A 19,997-nucleotide genomic window follows, 5' to 3' on the forward strand; every position below is an offset into this window, starting at 1 on the left:
ATATTATTCCACACTTGTAATCCTCGGTAGTATAGTGGTAAGTATCCCCGCCTGTCACGCGGGAGACCGGGGTTCGATTCCCCGCCGGGGAGAATCTTTTTTTTCTATTATTTAAATAAGTAATTTCAATTATATAGCTAGAAATCATGGACAAAGAATTTTTTGTATCAAAAATTAACTTGAGGAACTTGAGGAAAAAAATTGTCAGTAATAACGGTTCCAAGAAAGATCCAGATTAGTTGGTTGGAACAAACCTATTACGAACAGATGTTTAGCGTCGTTGCCACGTTGTATCTCTCATAAGAAGATATTGTATAAATATATACAAATAAAAAGTGAAATTTTGGTAATTGGAGGTTTGTGTGTACTTCAATAACGTTACAATTTGACTTTTGGAAAACTATACAAAAAAAAACAAGAATAAAATTGCATGATTCGGACGTAAATAAATCTTCTGACAATATCAAAGACAAATAAAACACGCCTGCCAACGTTTAGAATTGAATTTCCTCTGATATATGAGCAACAATTTTTCCGTTGTTAAATTTTAAATTGTTTCCATATCGTTACAAGTTGATGTAACGAAATATCAACTACAATTAATTTAATATCAGTAAAAGTAATACTGGATTTTCCCCGCTAGACACAGCGAGGTATTTGAGCCCCGAATCGCTAATAGAGAGAGTAAAAATCGGTATTATTCGTTCACTATCTCTCTTTACTCTCTTTTGATTGGATGGCTATTACGTCGAAGTTTCGAGTGGTGGAAACGTCAAATAAGATTAACAATCTGTAACTTGAATGGCGAGTAAACAGAGATAGAGAATCTTTTTATTAAAGTAGTACAATTCCACTTACATACTGCTCTCTCTATCTTCAATATTAATTCTATGATTTTCCCTCTTAAGTTTGACTAAGCATCTGTATCTTTCTAACCATGTTGCCAATGTGAACATACATATTGAACGTATGCTGAACAGAATGAACGCGAACATGATGCTGGTTCGCTAGTAAACATACTCTTAAAAGTTTAAACGGCCATGGACTTTTTTTTACTGTATGAAATGTGTGAATTATACAAACCGTTATTTGACACGGCGTTGGTGGGTGAATAGAAATATCTACAGTTACTTTACTACAATATATCTTAAAATGAAAGTCAATTAACTTCGACTTGGTGAACAAGGTGAATTAACTTTGACATTTATGAACGTCTACGGCGCATCATGTTCGCGTTCATTCTATCTACTGGAATGTAAAACTTTCGGACGTGGCTGTTTGGAAAGATATACGAATACCAGTATAATTCTAACGCCTTGGCAACAGTGGAATCTCGTTGCGTGATCAATTTATTTTTATAATTTTAGTTGTTATTCAATTAAATAACTACATTAGGATATAATTTATTGCAAATACAAAATTAATAAGAAGACTTTGAGAAAAATTGTTTTTAAATATTTTATAATTTTATTTATTATGATTGTCATGTAACAAACTTAGAGTGTAACGACGAAAAGGATTAAATTTCGAATTTTTTTGTAAACTATATTCTAATCTACAAATAAAGCCCACGGAAATACCAAATAGCACTAATATAAAAAGCTGTTGTCTCGTCAAATTTATAACTTGTAGTTACTAAGATATACTTACTAGTATCTGGTGTAATGGGACCTGTGGCTGTGGGCCTCGCGGGCCCGAGACTGCTGAGCGAGGAGGAGGAGGAAACGGAGCCGCTGAGAGCCGAGACGGCTCTCGTGCCCCCGCCGATGATTGTAGAGCCGCTACCGCCGCTCCCTGAGGAGGACACGCACTGCGATTGTCTCCACGCGGCCCGGATGGCCTGCCGCGCCGACCTGTCTGGAAAGGCCCCCTCTAAATACCAACAACACCCCCACACATCGATATACAAACTACGCAGGCTACTTGATAGTCGATCGCAGGTTCAAATTAAAAAAGATTCATAGTACTAAGGAACTTTACTCAGAAATTATTCAATTGCTGCGAAAATAATGAATGAATATTGAGGAAATTGATTATGGTGTTTCGGATGAAATTACTGGTGGTGGTACCAAAGAAAAATCAATTTAAAACGCGATAAATACTTCCATAAATAGATTTTATCGAAGTTATGTATTTTAGAAAAGTTATATTATGATGGAGATCGTTCAAACCTGGATCTATTCTCGCGTTGCCTCTACTGAAAGTTTTCTGAACTACAATTTCACAAAAACACATCTACCATGAGTTATTTGGTACTAATGTTATTATTTGGTTCATGGTTCCGATGTATTTCGTCGTTGATGATATGTGGGTGTTGTAATTAAATGCGTCTGACTAATACTATAACTAAAATGTACGTAAAAAGCCATCTAAAAAATTTTTATGCACCGTACCGAAAAATTTGATGGGTATCATGGCTGAGATGAGACTGATAAACATTTAGATAAGTATATTGATAATACCAGAAAAATATGAAAACATATTCAACAAAGATTCTTGGAAAGAGGTAATGGAAACAATAGGTAGAATAAAAAGGCTTAGAAAATTATAAAATGGAAAGAATAGATGAAAAAGAATGAATAAGAGGATCAGACAGAATACAGAATATGAAAATAGGCGTTGTGAAAAGTAATAAGAAGTAATAAAAATATAATGAAAATAATGGAGAATTTGAAATGATATAAAACAATGGAAAGAATAGAAATATTAAAAGAAAAAAGAGAAATAAAAAGTATACGAAACTTAAAATGAAGAATGGGAATAACTATGTGAATTGGATGTTTAAAGAATAGGAATAATAGGAGATAAGAAAGAAAATGAATAATATAAAAAAGATTTAAAGGGATGGCTGGAATAGAATGACTTAGAAGAATGTAAAGAAGAGAGATAATTGGAAAAAGATAGAACAAAAACAAGGAATAAACTTATTAGGACGAATACGTAATATAAGAATAGGAATCATCAAAACTATAAAAAGACAATAGATAAAAAGAATTATAAGGAGAAAAGAAAATTGTGAGGAAAATATAATGAGAATAATGTATAGAACGTAATAGAGAATAAATCAATAGGAAAAATAGAAAAAGTTGGAATAATATAAAGAATGAGAATATTCAAAGAAAAAAGAATGAAATATACGAAACATAAAAGGAAGAATGGGAATAATAGAGAAAATTGAATAAGTTGGATGGATGAAAAAGAGAATGAAAAATATAAAAAAGATTCAAAGGGATAGGTAGAATAGAATGACTTTAAAGAATATAAAGAAGAGAGAAGAAGGGAAAATAAAAAAAGGAATAAAACGATCAGAAGTAATACAAAATATGAATAGGCAATAGTTAAAAGGGAGGAAGAATGAGAATAATATAAAGAACGTGATAAATAGAGAATAAATCAATAGAAATAATGTAAAAATAGAAAGAATAGTGTATTAAGAGAAATAGGAAAAGTACAAATAAAAATATACGAAATATAAAATAAAGAATGGGAGAAGTAGAAAAATTATATGAATTGGATGGGGAGAGAAAATAGGAATAATAGAAGAACTGAAAGATGAAACAGAAAATGGAAGTGAAAGGAATAGGCAAAATTGATATGAAGAATAAGAAAAACGAAAAGAATAGAGAGAATAAAGGAAACGAAATAACAACGAGAATGTATAGATTCGAAATAAAATAGATGGAAATAGAAAGTATAATAAAAAATAATATAAAGAATAGGAACAAAATGAAATAGTAAGAAAACAGAAAATAAGGAGAATAGGAAAAGTAATAAGCCTGAAAGATATAAAGAAAATAAATAGACACAATAATAGAAAGAACATAGAAAAGTAGCAGGAATAGTAATGGAAGGCTTGAAGGAATAAAAATTAATATAATATAAAAATAAAAAGAAAGAAAACAAAAGAATTAAAGATGATATATACAACAAATAATAGGAAGAATATGAAACCAACAGAGAAGGAAGAAGTAGGAGACATATTAAAAGGAATAACACGAATAAAATGGTAGTCGTAAGAAAAAAAAGAAGGAATACAGAAAATGGGACGAATATAAAGAATGGAATGAATAGAAAGGTCAAAAGAGGGGATTGATAAAATGGTGAGAGTGAAACGAGTAAATAAAAAAAAATTATACTGGGAACATGAGAGACGGGAACAAAAAAGAGAAAGGGAGACTATTAAGAGGAATAAAATTAATGAAATGATAGATAATGATCGAGAAAGAAAAAAGAAAGAACGGATAAATTGGGATGAATACGAAGAATGGAATGAATAGAAAGTTCAAAAGAGAGGATTGATGAACTAGTAAGAATAGAAGGAAATATAATAAATAATATAATAATAATATAAGGGCGATATAGAAAATCGAAATATCGAAGAAAGTGAATAAAAGGAAATACTAAGAAGAATTAAAGTGATAAAATAACTGAAAATAATGGAAAAAAAACAAGAAAAGTACGAAGAATAGAGAGAGAATGTTGGAGAGAAAGAAGAAATAGTATGAGTAATGAAATGAATAAGAAGATCAAAATGAGGAATGTAGAAAATAGGAGATTAAAAGGAGAAAGGAGACAATAAATAATAGAGAATTATAGAGTAAACATAGAAAAGACAAACAACAGAAAAAGTGGATAGAAGGGTTATATTAAAAATAGTGGAAAGAAATAAAAAATAAGAAGAGTACGAGGAATGGAATGATTAGAAAAACAAGAAAGATTATAAATTACAGAATCAATAGAAAGATTAAAATAGGAAATGTAGGAAATAGAATAAATAAAAAGAAAAAAAAGACAATAAATAATAGGAATTAGAAGTAAAATAGAAAGTAGTAGAAAATTGAGAGGATTGAATGGAATTGATTGATGAAAAATAATGAAAAATGAAGAGAAGATAGGGAAAAAGAAAATGGGAGAACAGAGGGAAAAGAAAAAAAATTGAATAAATTGGATGGATGTGGAGGAAATAGTAATAAGAGATGAGCTGAAAGATGAAAAAGAAAATGAAGAATATAAAAAAGATTCAAAGGGATAGGTAGAATAGAATGATTTTAAAGAATATAAAGAAGAGAGAAAAAAGGAAAAATAAAAAAAGGAACAAAAGGACCAGAATTAATAGAAATTATAAAATGGAAATATGGATAGAGAATAAATCAATAGAAAGACTGGAAATATTGAAAAGAAAACTTTATGAAAAAAAATAGGAAATGTAGGAAAAAGAATAAATAAAAAGAAAAAGAAGACAATAAATAATAGGAATTAGAAGTAGAATAGAAAATAGAAAGTAGTAGAAAATTGAAAGTATTTAATGAAATTGATTGATGAAAAATCATAAAAAATGAAGAGAAGATAGGAATGAAGGAAATGGGAGAAAAGAGGGAAAAGAAAAAAATAATTATTAATATTTAGTTACAAGGCACTGTAAATATTAAGGAATCTTGTAACTCAGAAAATAATAATTTTGATTAAAAAAAAAAAATGAATCATTATAACAATCTAGTATTTCATTATACTTAACTTCGTTCTAATTAAGCACTTGGACTAGATGAGGAAGACAACTAAACATTACCTGAGTGATGGTGTTTGGGTGTAGGCCAAATTTGCAGAAGATATTTCAACACGCTTATCGGTTGTTGGTAGTCGATTTCGTGGGGTTTGGCGGTTGTCGTTGGGGTAACGGAATCGCTAGTTTGTAATATTAACGGGGGAGCTAGGGCGGTCGCTAAATTTTGGGCAGACATCTTGTTACGATCCGAAGACGATACGACTAAAGCGAGATGATCCATTAAAAATATTAACGTGGCCTGAAAATACAAAATCCCATCGGTTTTTTTTTTCTAATCGCTCCGATTTGATAATCGCTAATTACCCTATTAATTCTAGGTAAACAATCCAATATGGAGAACATAAGTTTAGCGTTACCCTCGGGATCGTCGGGTAAGCAAACGCTTAGGGCGTCTACCATCATTTGGTAGAGGCATTTGGTGAATAGAGGCTCTGGCAATTCTCTGAGATAGTCTTTGAGTACGCCTGTGATGACGTTAATGTCCGGAACGTTATCCGGGCTCAAATCCACGGATCTGCTATTTCTTTCGAATGCCTCTCGGAGGATACGTTTTTTGGTAGCAGAACCGCACAATCGGTACAGACCTATGACGTTGCAAATACAAAATTATGACTTTTATTATCAAATTTTTTTAAAAAAAATTGTGATATACCAAATTATTCGCTTCAACTGAAACCTAAGATGGGTCTAATTTTCCTTAATCGTATTTTAATAAATATTATCAAGAACTCGCCCATTGATGATATAGACCGTGATGCGGGTCCTGTTCTAATACAGGGTTTGTTCTACAAGTTGTAAAAAGTAAAAACGATTAGAATTTTTTACGATAGCACCCTTCCGCATCTACACGTTGCTTTTAACGAGTTTTCCATTTTTGTACTCCTCCAGGAACGCCGGGATCAAAATGGACCGCCTCTACCGTGATTCTTCCCCTTGAGTGCGAGTTGAAAAATGTCAGGTGGGTCCAAGAAGATTCTAGCAGATCGCTTGGTTGGCTGTTTGCTCCTCTGACAACACTCGCGCCATCAACTTCACGCACACTTTCTCCATGACTAAGTTTTAAATCAAAAACTCGTGTTCGTTCGATGATTTTCGATGACGAGACTTCTCGTAAGGTATTCACAGTACAGATCTGCTTTCCTGAACGCCGATAGCTGTCTGTCTATTTTTTGCGCATTCTCATTCATGTTCGCGCAAACTGCTTCTCATCTGTACATTCGCTGATGAAAATACCAGTCCTACGACTTTCAGAACAGACCTTGTATGTTATCGAAGCTAAAATTTGGCTGATTTTCCTTTTTTTGATCGTTTTTTTATGTAAAAAGTTTCTAAGAAGGATTTTTGTTTGTTCACGGCACTCTGGAGATTTCAAGAATTTGAAAATACGAGAAGGCATTTTTAATATATAAAGCGAAAGTATAAAAGTCGTAAGTCATTCAACAATTAGATGACAAACGTCGAGACAGTGACAAGTAAAAAGAAAAGTGTATATATCGATTATTAATGATGAATTCAGCGTTTAAATGAACGTATCATATACTGTGTGTATAAAAACATTCCCCCTGTTTAATGTTCGGATAACTAGTACATTGTTGATTTAGAACAAACATTTCATTCTTCAAAAATTAATATTTGTTTTGTATTTATCTTTTTGAGACACACTATATCGAAGAAGCAAGTGGTTGAAGTAGAAATTTGTTAAATTTTTCAAAATCCTCGGTTTTTGGAAATGTCTCAATTAACAACAGAATTTCGAAAAAGTTATTTCACGACAGTTTCACAGCTTTGTAATGAATAGAAAAATTAATATTTGAAAATATTTTTTGTATGATTTTCGATGTACTCACCAATTATATCCAACCCTCTTCTTTCTACTTCTTCAACACATCTTTTTATTATAATAGGAATGTTGTGTTGACTACTGGATACTAAACCCGTGGCTACTCCTCCGGGTACACCACCAGTCTTACTTTCTCGATTTACCTTTAAGACATCACCAATTTTGTATTATGTTACATTTTTTAGAAGTTTTTTCGTATACCTCGTAGGAAATATATAACGAAAAAGCCGCGAAAAATTCGAAACAATATTGAAATAATTTGAATTTTATAGTACGGTGATTGAGCAACGCGAAAAACTGCCTTACTTAAGACTTCTAATCGTCGAACAACGTAAGAAACTGCCTTAATCTGACGTGTCAAGCAGCGATATCAACCGACTGTCATATTTAAAAAAAAATATGAGTATCACGATCTAATAATTACAAACAGCGTCTCTTATTATGATAATTTGAATATAATGAATGAATAATTTGAAATAACGTTAAAAGTTTCTGAAAAATTAGTCTAATCTTATTATACGGTGTCCGAGCTACGCGAAAAACTGCCTATGTAAGACATAGGATTCAGCAGTGACAATCAATTGAAATAATTTGAGGTTTTCAAGATTAATCGTGAATTAATGCAAGAAAATACCTTAAATTGAAATATCACGCAGTGATATCAATCGACTGTCATATTTCTTAAAAAAATTATAGGTTTCACGATCTATTAATTTTAGATAGTAACTCTAATCATGCCCTGTTATTCGAAAGTATAAAATTCTCCGTTAATTAAACGAAATATTCACTAATAATTTGAAATAACGTCAAAAAACGTTACAAAAAACAAGATTTTTCGATTAATCGATTTTGCCCGCCCCTAGTAGTGACATGTAGTTGGAGTTTTTTGACGTTTTTACTACTAATCGTCGAACAACGCAAGAAAATGCATTCGTCTGACGCGCCACTGTCATTTTTAAAAACATTATGCTTCATAGGATCTAATTTTAGAATGTGACTCTGTGTCCTGACATTAGAACAGATATAAACCTCTGATAAATAAACGAAAAACCCACGATAATTAGAAATGACGTCAGAATTACTCTGACGGATATCGAATCCCACGGTATCCCAGCCACGCGAAAAACTGCCTACGTCCGATGTGTCATGCAGTGATGCCAAACCGATTGTTATTTTCAAAAATAAAATTAGTGAACTGAAAAAAGTATATTTTCAAGATCTAATTTCAGAAAGCTTATTATGCCCTTTTATTAAAATAAAATTGTATAATTTGAAATTACGTCACGATTACCGAAAAATGTATGTAATTTGACGGTACATGATCGATCAACGCGAGAAACTGCCTGTGTCTGACGTCAAACGAACGCTATGAGAAATATAATTGATAAACTTACCACAGTTTCTAAATCAACACCAAAAAGCGGCGTCGTTCTAGATAGAGGTAACGTTGAAAGAGATCTTCTACGATACAAAGTCTGGGAATCGGTATGTCTCAGTCTCAAATATAATGTGCCTAAGAAAAATTAAACTTTTAGTCCTTTTTGACCAAAAGAAATATTCATTGTGAAAATAATTGTTCAAAAATTGGGATAATAATGAAAGAAATCACAATTTACCTCTCGGTTCAATTTTAAGTGCTAATTGGTGTATAGGACCGGACTTGAGCAGAGTGGGCAAATAAACGGAACCCTTATAGCACAATTTGTGCCTGTATTGAGGATCCCAAGAATAAATCAACAAATCCAATTCCCTATTATTAACTAAATCGAGCTCGAAACTTTCGTCCCAGTCGAAAACTAAATCTCCAGTTCGTACCTGAAAATAAAATATAATATACATTTATTTTCGGTCTCTGAAGAGGATAACTTGGGTATCGAAACGCGCGTCAAACAGTATTTATATGTATCTGACCTGAAGTTGATAATAACGCAATCTGAAAAGTTGTCAAGGTCACAATTATGAGAAATTACTAATAAAAACAATTTTTAGATTTCCGCTGTATAATTTAATATTAACAAATTTTCATCATGAACTTTCAAATAATCATTCGAAACTAAAAATATTTATGTATTTAATATAAAAGTCATCAGTACGCCACTGCTCAGCCATGATGGCAGTTTTTAAAAGCGTTACGTTACTACGCTCGTGACAATTCCAGCAATCATGGAATGTCTAAAGTATTTATAAATGTAATGTTTCCTCTATTTCTATTGAATAATATATCATAAAAAAATCACACTTTCATTATTTTGTTCATAATGAATTTATGGTAAATTGGACGCTAACAATAGTAAATACACAAAATTGAAGAATGTTGCAAATCTTTCTCTATAATGTTCCTATAAACATCAGTATAAGAGGTTATTAATACTTCACATACAGTGTTGCCACCAACTTGTTTCAATTACGAAGGGAGCTTGTGACTAAGACATTTCGGTTATTTGAATAAAACCTTTTTCATTAAAGCTTCAAACTAAGGTTATTCGACTTTTCTTGTAAAAATCATAAATCATCCATTTTGAAATATGTTGAAATTGCTATATACAGAGTGACCAAGAGTTCGAGTTTCTATATGTATCTATCACTCTACGTCAATAATTTAAATTCCTATATACCAACCACAAAATAGACCTGATTAGTTCTATGCTTGGAACCGTCCATTTATAGAAGAAAATTTCTGTGACCATAATAAAAATCATAATAAAATTTTTGGTAAAAAAGTAAATTCAAATTTTTAGAATAAGCAGGTAGAAAATTCTAATCAGACATTATATTTATGTTATATAAATCCATATAGGATCAAAGAATTATTAATAAATTTATAGATGTTTAAATTGATGGATATATTGTCAACAGGAGTTCGTATATTATGGGAAAGAATCATATCAGGAGTAGTTAGAAATAATTCCTTTGAATAACTTGTGGCAACGTTGCTCACATTTGATATTTGGAAGAGGTTATTGAGTTAAGACGGACGGAGTACTAAATGAACGAATAGAACTTTGAACAAAAAAAGTTTATATAAATTAAATTAATTAGTTAATTAGTGGATTATTTTTTGATTTAATTGAATTGATCATGCATTCTCATTAGAAGCGCGTTAGTATGCAAAATTTCAAGTCAAAAGACAGAGAAAATTATATACAGGGTGGGAAATTGAATATCAACTTACCACTGTTCTAGCTTTATGTACACGATCGCATTCCAAAACACAGTATAGATCTCGTATAGCTGTTGGTCCTTGAATAAATTATAATAATTATATTAACCTCAAAATCTATTATTCAGAAGAAAAGTTCACCTGTGATAGCTGTTGGTGCACCTCCACTAGGTGTAACAGGAGTAGTTGCCGTTGAAGTACCCGTAGAAGGACGTAATCCTCTTCCTGCAAGCAAATGGACCCAAAGCATACCGCTGATGGGCTCGTCGGAAGCTAAACCTACAGATCCTGCTGCTAGTTGAGATAGACCTACAAGAAGTTACTCGATGAAGACAGATTAAGAACTTTTTTATTATTTGGCTGAAAATTTTTTCTATAGCCGATATCGCGGATTTATTAATCGATATATTTTCGAAAAAAACCTTTTAACCGTACCAACCTGTTATTGAGGTCCCTCCGACCATTCCCGTCGGCTTATCGATTTTATATTTTAAAAATTCAGCAGGGTTGATGTCAAGTTGTCTTTGACCTCGAGGAAGTGTACCACTAGGTGTCGGCACCGGACTGGGAGCTCCAGTTCTTACGGAATCTAGGTCGAGAAGTTGTCTCATACGACGCATCGAAGGAGATCTCGTATTACTAAGAGCTAATTCAATAAAAATAAAAATATAATAGAAGAAATATTTATTATCCTGTATAAAATATAAACAGTCTACTTGATGTTACATGATCAATTGTTTCTATGTATTTCTAAAGCTAACTGTCGAGCAAAATGAACGAGGCTATTCAGAGATAAAAAAGAAGAAGTCATATTTATACTTCATAATGTTATATTTAAGATAATTATTCTTGTAGTAACAGATTAATAGGAAATTTCACAATTACAACAACAATATTATAATGTAAATGACATCAATAGAAATACTGAAAGGCACAATGCAACAATAACGTCCGTTAAACGCGTAATTTTCCGGTTATAATAATATTACAATTAAGGTACGGGCTTTCGAATCGGCCTTGAAATTGCTTAGAGGTGGGACAATCATTTGAGACGGAACAGTTTTAATTTTTATTCCCGTATTATATAAATGATTCTCATATATATATATATATATATATATATATATATATATATATATATATATATATATATATATATATATATATATATATATATATATGTATATATATATATATACAGGGTGTTTCTAAAAATTTTATATATCAAACAGTTTTACGCGTTATGGAAAATACTATTTTTACCTGGTGTTGACGTGATATGTTGGATTGATAAAGACCTCGCTGGTATATTAGATGTTTGGGATCTATTAAAATGTCGATCAAGTGTTGCAGTTGCTCCCGGACGACCGTATCCACTGTACAAACCGCTTTCCATCTAAACACAATAACAAAATAAAATTTTCGTAATTTTCTACATCGCTAATTATCCACTTACATTTTTCAAAGCGTCATGTATATTTTCAGCGCTATATGTGAATCTGGCAGCTCGTTGTTGATTCAAAACATCTCTAGAAGCTCTTATTTGCTCATAGATGGCGGAAGTTGATGGCGTTCGACTCAACCATTGCCTGTACTCATCTGAAGAGAATACACTAGTTGACTGTATCCCTCCTTTAGTTATGAAAATTAATAATAGTTTTGCCTATTATGGTATACAGAGTGTAACAAAGTGGTAAATCGAATATTGAATCAATTATAAATCTATTGAGGATGAATTATTTCAATGCAAACGTGTGCGCAAAATCTCAATAACGTACCTAACCTATTTTTGTCCATATCTTAACTCCATTGACTTTAATTTGTGATTTTAATGAAGAAGAAAGTGAATTCTGTTCAAATAATATTAACAAACAGCAATATTCGCATAGACTAAAGTGTAAATAGATTCCGTTAGAAGCCAGCGATGTTTCAAACAATTTTCATTTTGAAAACGGTTTAGAATGTGTATTTTCGAAAATAGGTACCATTGTGAACATTAGAACGCAATCGGCTTTTCGAAAAAGTCTCAAAATTAGAAAAATTATCAAGTTTTCACAATCCTTATTTGATTGTAAGGTATAGAAAAATTTGAAGGGTGATATGGGTTCAAAACCCACTCAAACCCGTATTGTTTCGTAGATTTTCAGGTTATATATGAAAATTGCTATCACCACATCTCTTTTCTTTGTTTATATACGATTAGTAGAAGACATTTCGCATCTTCATACTTCATAATTAATATTAAACCTATTGATGACCATGAGTGCAGCTATCAAATGTTGCGTTTTGAAAATGAATAAAATGTACTTGCGGAGTTGCCAAATTTATTATTTATAATGGAAATCTAAGTATTCCTGGGCAAAAAATTCGGGTGTGAATAAATGACATAAAAAATTCTCATTCGACTCCTTGTTTCTGAGTTATAGGTCTTTAAAGTTAGACACTTTCGGAGTTCTCAGAGGATATTTCTTTGAATTTGGAAGAGCATTCCAAGATTCTGCCAAGCTTTTAAGATATCCCCAAAAACATGAATTCATTGTATTTAATTTAGGAGAACGTCTGTAGAAGTTTTATGTTGACCAACTAGATTTTTTTACATTTAAATTTTTTTCCTGTGTAAGTAACACGATATTCGATAGTATGCAAGTCAATTAGACATGTTTGACTGTGTTTTAATACCTTCTGTAAGTATTTTCAATAAATAATTACAATTTATGATAATTTTCTTCAGAATGTATCTTTATGGTGAACGGTTTCCATGGCATGTGAACCGACTTAAAAATCTACATATCTCTTAAATCATAATTTTTATTCAGTTTAACAAAAGTAAATTTGTGTTAAAACATCGATTAAACCAACTTTAGATTGTACAGTTTGTCCCTGTAAAAGTTACGGATTGTTAACCATTGGGCATGAGCCGCCCCTGGCCTTCAGATAATAGTGTTTATTTACTTATTCCGTCAAACACACAACATGGACGTACTTAATCATCCAATGAAGATACATAATGTTCAAATGTATAATTTAGAATAAATAGTTAAATATAAGTTCTGATTTTGTAGTCCTATAACTCAGAAACGACGGGGGGATTTTTTGCATCAAGTCGACGATTTATGACAACTGGGTATAATTAAATATGGCGATTAAAATTTTAAGAAAATATGTAAAAAAAGTAGGATTTCTTTAGTTTTAATACGGTTTACTTTATTTATCTGTGGGTTATGATGTCTATAATAGATCTGTCATGGTTGTCACAAATGTCACTGTCACAAGTGTCAATTTTGATTTATGTATCTGTGGGTGATGATGCCTGTGATATATCTGTCATGGATGTCACAAATGTCACTGTCACAAGTGTCAATTTTGATTGATTAGTTGAAGAAATAAACATTAAATGTCGTTTTCTAGGTGAAATATAGTTATATAATATAAAATAGTTTATTAATCATTATCATTCATGTGATGCATTTGTCATAAAAATAAAATCTTTGTTTCTTAGAGCAACACATGTGTTTATTTCAATTAATTTGAAAATCATCTTATAAATATATCGACGAAACACCTCTGGGAGAGGTTATTGAATTCTCAGCTGAGATAATGACATAACCTAAAAATATTAATCGTGTAAGTTTTCTGAGCAATGGAGCTGAAAATTTGATTATCAATTGATTAAAAAGAACTTAATATGTTCACTAAACATTATTCACAATTTAATAACCATACATTTTATCATTATAATTCAGTTGTATGTTTCTGTAAATAAAAAACAATTTTTTCACGCTTACCTCTATCTCTTCGTATGGAGGAAGGCATTTCGGGTGCTGAAAGTGCCCCGTCAGCTTCGTCTTGAATAAGCGACACGCTTCTATCACCGAATCTTTTATTCATTGCCAATCTAGTGGGGAAAAAGTATTTCGAAATAATTTTTGTTCACTTCATACAATATAACTTTTCAAACTGCTCGTTTTCAAGTTCAAACTACATCAAACACTAAGAAAAAGCATGTAAAACGTAGATAATCACAGTTTTAAATATTGTATAGATGTTGCCACTTCCTGACGGGAACCAACGTCGTAGTTAAGCGATTCCATATGTCCCTTAGACACTTGAAGTTTCATCAACTTAACAGATTGCTTCCCCTTATTTTTCTATTGATGTGTTATTGATAGTTTCAACTTCTAACGAGTACAGTAGTCCGATTATCGAAAACCTCTTCATTTATTTATATTTTAGGTAATTTATTTCCTCAAATATTGAATCAAAAACTTTTAAGGGTTTTTGATTTGAATAAAATATTAAATTAAATATAATCTTACCTTGTTGCCGCCCTGGTGTCTCGAGGTAAAGAATTAAATTTAGTGGTAATATCTTGAGATGTTAGAGAATTTTGACGTCCCAATGTTGGAATTGTACTATGCGGGATACCTCCTGCAGCTCCCTGATTACGACTTGAAACAAGAAATTGCACTTAATGCTTCGTTGACGCTTATTACATCTTCGAGTATAATTAATTTAAACTAAGGTCACGTTCCTAGTTGGAAACAAAGTCTATCGGATTATAAGAGGACAGGTTTACCCGTTATAAATTACCCACCCCTTATCAGCTTTATTATTCTCTATTATATAAAAAAGTTTTGAGGTTATGTCTGAAAGCTGTTAAAATATTCTTTAAATAATTTTCTACTGAAATTTGACTTGAAAAAATTGAGAAAAAAAAACAAAAAAAGTTCCTACAATTGGAATAAGCTCTACGCCGAGTTTTACTTTGGGGATATTCAAAAAGGAAAAGAGAAACCACTTGGATTAGATATTTTGTAGCCGAAGATTGTACGAAAGGAGTTATACATTACAATGAGCAAAAAACCACGGCATTAAGGGTGTATAGCTACCTATTTTAAGCCTCAACAAGAAGAAAAACCCTCCTGGATTCCCCCATAGAACTGGGAGGAGAGAAACGAGATTACAGGCGAAATCTTACAGCAAAACACGATGGAGACCTGTCGGGATGACAGGGGGTAGTGGAATGTCGTATGACGAGGCACACCAAACATTCACTTTTGGAAATGAAAATAAGTTGCATTAAGATTCTTCATCTTCAAATGAAAATACATTTTAACGTCTAAGAAGGAATTTTTGGAACCGTTGGTGATATTCAAACTGAGCACACTGTTTACACTAAAACCAACACTCACAATTACACTGTTTGACACGCGTTTCGATAAACAAGTTGTCGTTTTCAGAGACTAAAACCTTTTAACTTGAATCCACCAGTCAACCCTTTTCCTCGAACAATAATTGCGGGTACATCCCGTTTGATTCTTAACAGTTATGATAAGAGAATTGGTTAATTATCCGTCACAGGTTTAAAAAATCTCTATTTGGAAACATCTTTTTCCAAAATCAAAATGAAAAACAAGAGAAATTTGCTCTGGCACATTTCCTTCTTGTTTATACAAAGAGATTGAATGGAATTTTTATCAGAGTGGGTCATAAATTTGTTTACAAGTCCTACTATATCACGAAACATACCCAATAAGAAGGTCAACTTGTATGTAAATTTCGGCAACACAAATTTAGTTCTACCACTTACCAATCATGGAGCCAGCGCAATAGAAATGTGACGTAACTGTCAATGTCAATTGTCGTGATAAATAAACATTTTTTTTCAATTTTTCAAATGCTTTCCTGTTATTAATATATTTTGTTTTGTTCTAATACTACTTTCTCTATTTATAAGATTATTCGAATGTTCTCAGATTCGCCATTTTATATATACAAGGCTATACGTTCTATTGAGAATTGTAGCCGCTCAAATAGAGCTCTTTTGACCCAGTATTTTTTGTGGGTTATTTCGCAGCCTCGACTACAATTTAGCATAGTCATTTTCACGAAACGAATCAACTTTTGGGGTACTTGTAATTTTTCCATGTCCTTTATAATCGTCCTCATTTTCATACTGTCGAATGCTTGTTTGATGTCGATGAAAAGCATTTGCATATTAATTTTGTTCTCATAGCTTTTTCGAACACTAATTTTATAGTATGTACGGCATCTACTGTTGATTTTCCTTGTCCTAAACCTTTTTGATACTCCTCTATATCCATAACCTGTTTCAGTCTTTCATTTATTAATCTTGTTAGTATTTTGTATACGGTATTAGACCTCAATCCATATGTTGGGATTTCCTCCCTTCAATATTATATTAGACCAAATTTAGTCAGCTGTATATTGGGCAGACTAAGAGATCCGTTGATGTGAAGTTTAAAGAGCACACAGCTTATTGCCGATCACGCTGCCAATCATAATCATCAAATTACATCTGAATTATGAAAAAAACAGTTAAAAAATGTATCCAATAATAAATTGTCGGATGGTTTTAGTCCACTTTCAGTCTCTGTAGACGATAACTTGGTTATAGAAACGAGCGTCAGAAAGTGGTAGTATAAACAGTGTGTTCAGTAGATACTATTAACTCCCATAAGTAAATAAATAAAGTAATCGATGATAAGCATACAAGTAATATACTCTGGAAAGCTCGAAAAATTTTATTTATTATAATAAATATTGGCTTGTACTGCAACGCCATATCCGCAGAGGAAACTGAGTGTTTTTGTATTCGGTTAGAAAGTTTACCAAATGCAGATGTAAAAGGAAGTAGATAATTAATCACGGCATACGTTTTAATGCCCTTAAACAAGCTCTGTATTCTCTAAACGAAGAAACTTTAATCATTTCCATTTATTTAGAAATAACCGCATACGTTAAGAATTATTCTGTTTTAGTTTTCGTATTTTATCACATTATAATAATCTCTGACTTATGAATAGAAATTTAGAATGAATAACGACTTACTTGTAATAATAATATCCAGCTCTAGATCCCGAAGTAGCTTCCGTATCACTGGAATAATCCAGACTACCTCGGGTTCTACGCATAGTACCAGTTGCTGCATATTGAGACCCGGTAGTACCGTATTTCGATTGGGCGATTTGAGCTGCGACGGCTGCTTGGTCGACAAAACGTTGATTATACCTGAAAGGATACGTATATCGTTTATAATTATCCAATTTCCTCGAATATTCATACTCAATATCACCTGCTTAGCGTTGATCCTGATTTAAGGCTGCTTCTTAGCAGACTATGTCTTCCGGCCGGAGTGATGCTTGTGTAGTCTGAGTACTCCGTTTGCGGTAGATGTTGATCGGAACCTGATCTTGGCATGATACGTCGAGATCCCGTACCAGAATGTTGCACGTAATAGTGCGAGGAAGGACTTTGTTGAGAAGATATCCTGTAATAACCATAAGTAAACCAGACCAGCGCTGATACAAAAATTACGCGCCAAAATTGTTGAAGATAAGTATTGGTGGTACGATTGTTGATTCTATAGGATTTGACAAAGAACGTGTGCGGCAAATTTTGAATGAAAACTTTAAAATGCGATCAGTTTGTGCAAAACTGATGCCTGAAGTATGTACAACATCCCAGAGCTAGATCACCCACATTATTCGACGGAGTTTACACCGTGCGACTTTTACTTTTTTTCGAAGTTGAAGTCTGCATTAAAAGGAACAAGTCTTTTGAAGCTGTGGACCTATTTTCCATGGATACAATTCTAAAACAATCTGCACTCTTCGCTCTTAACAGTTTATAAGATGGAGCATCGGCTTATACGTTTTGGCTAACTCGGAGCTAAGTATGTGTAGAATATTCTCCCTTATTATGGGTAGTACTACCTCCGATATGGAAGCAACAGTGATAGATAAAAAGGAAGAAAGGAAAACCATATTCTGACAAAATATTATAGAAGATAGAAAGAGAAGATTGGAGAAAAGAAGAATTAGAAGGAGAACCGAGAAGAAAACATTCATTAAGGTATATAAAAGCACAAAGACTAAACTGGACAGGACACATAAGGAGAAGGATAACAAAATGGATACCTCTATGGCCAAGAGACAGAGGCAGACCAAGAAATACCTGGAGAAACCAAATTGAAGAAGATACCAGAATCCTAGGAATGAAAATACTGTAACGAAAAAAACAAGGGGATTAATCCACACCAATGAAGGGTTTTTAATGTCGAACGTACCAGATGTTACCATATGTATACAGATAGATATTGAACTAGCATTGTACTGGGGGAGGAATTGCCACGAATGAAATGCCATCTAACATGGTGGTTACGCTTAACTATAATCCAAAGAATGGTTGATCGCGCGAATCAATAGGTACGCGTCATTACATTGTTTTAAGGGGCGGAGGAAAAAGTTCTTTTGAATAATGGAGATGTGTGCCATGAAAGCGTTTCATACAAGTTTATGGAGAAAATCTGATGCGAAAAACCACTGTCCCATTTGAAGTTATTAGTCGGTCAACTCGTAGGTGAGTTTCGTAAAAGATCGATCAAGACCTTCCACTTCAACACATATAACAAGATTGGGAAAAACCGCAGATATTGCGAAAAGGCAAGAGAAAAGATTGTCCTGTGTGTTTTAATAGACAGGAAACCATGAATGCATATGGGTAATTGTTTTGAAAGATATCAACTAAATGGTTTATCTCAATCTTCTGGCGCTTCTCCCGTCTTCTATACTTTGTCCATTATGATAAAAACTGTCTGTTTCTGCTACTTTTACCATGTCTGTAGTTATTTAATCTATTCCATACGCCTCCCGCTAATCCTTTCTGATGTTATTAATCAAAATTGTGCATAAATTTGAGAAATAAATAAGTATTATTACTATAGATAAAAGAGTGATGACGAAACATCATTTTCTACGTAGAAACAATTGAAAAAAACCGAAGAAAAGTTACGTAAATATTATATTAAATGTTCTAATGATGTTGAACGTTAGAGACAGTCATTTACCGCAGTTACTCGAAATGGATTATAAAAAACGAATAGTAACTGATCAAATTTTTAATAATGTAATTACCTTGTGCCGATAGGTTGTCCTCCCGCCGACATTCTTCTGCTCATACCGAACGAGTGTACTTTTTCTGCAAGACTCTCCAGCGTATTAGGATAACTCCTTTCGTACGGTTGAAAATGTTGCATATTCGATTTAGGTTGTTCAGTAATGACAGGAGGAGGTGGTTGATAGCCCCAATTAGCGTCGGGCGGTCGGCTGTTATAAAACAAATCCAAACCGTTTGAATCTACCGACTGTTGCGTCGAATGTCGCGAATCTAACGACGAAAGACCCAATCCCAATCTGGATCTCGATTCTGACATTTCTCTACCGTCGCCCGTGTGCCTCTGACGAATAGAATCTCTGCAAAAAATTTTTAAAACTACTTCCGATTCTATTGATTATAATGAGTGACAATGAAAGCCTATTATTTGTTTTTTCCACCAGGATATTCTACCATAATTGGTCTTCTCGTTTTGGAGGTTTAGATCCTATGCAACCTCGTCGTAGCGGTTGTTTCCT

General features: G+C 32.6%; 1 protein-coding gene and 1 non-coding gene across 8 annotated transcripts in view; one reads left to right on the forward strand and one right to left on the reverse strand.

Moving 5' to 3' along the window:
• Window positions 1–19,997, reverse strand: part of LOC130899090 (rho GTPase-activating protein 100F) — a 78,758-nt gene that overhangs the window by 14,755 nt on the left and 44,006 nt on the right. For 4 of the 7 annotated variants that reach the window (XM_057808835.1, XM_057808834.1, XM_057808836.1 and 1 more), the window contains 16 exons: window positions 19,500–19,838; window positions 17,660–17,854; window positions 17,416–17,595; window positions 14,880–15,011; window positions 14,349–14,458; window positions 12,020–12,195; window positions 11,827–11,959; window positions 11,003–11,209; window positions 10,705–10,872; window positions 10,576–10,643; window positions 9,020–9,218; window positions 8,798–8,916; window positions 7,411–7,546; window positions 5,867–6,147; window positions 5,567–5,801; window positions 1,651–1,853 (listed from right to left, as the gene is read on the reverse strand). In XM_057808835.1, the coding sequence (XP_057664818.1) occupies window positions 1,651–1,853; window positions 5,567–5,801; window positions 5,867–6,147; window positions 7,411–7,546; window positions 8,798–8,916; window positions 9,020–9,218; window positions 10,576–10,643; window positions 10,705–10,872; window positions 11,003–11,209; window positions 11,827–11,959; window positions 12,020–12,195; window positions 14,349–14,458; window positions 14,880–15,011; window positions 17,416–17,595; window positions 17,660–17,854; window positions 19,500–19,838 (2,881 nt within the window). Of the gene's footprint in view, window positions 1–1,650; window positions 1,858–5,566; window positions 5,802–5,866; window positions 6,148–7,410; window positions 7,547–8,797; window positions 8,917–9,019; window positions 9,219–10,575; window positions 10,644–10,704; window positions 10,873–11,002; window positions 11,210–11,826; window positions 11,960–12,019; window positions 12,196–14,348; window positions 14,459–14,879; window positions 15,012–17,415; window positions 17,596–17,659; window positions 17,855–19,499; window positions 19,839–19,997 lie in introns of all 7 variants that reach the window. The other 3 variants (XM_057808838.1, XM_057808837.1, XM_057808840.1) reach the window with 2 other exon arrangements.
• On the forward strand, window positions 21–92 carry Trnad-guc (transfer RNA aspartic acid (anticodon GUC)). Its single transcript has one exon. It is a non-coding gene; the product is annotated as a tRNA-Asp (tRNA).

This window comes from Diorhabda carinulata, chromosome 10, assembly GCF_026250575.1.
Source record: "Diorhabda carinulata isolate Delta chromosome 10, icDioCari1.1, whole genome shotgun sequence".
Taxonomy (NCBI): domain Eukaryota; kingdom Metazoa; phylum Arthropoda; class Insecta; order Coleoptera; family Chrysomelidae; genus Diorhabda; species Diorhabda carinulata.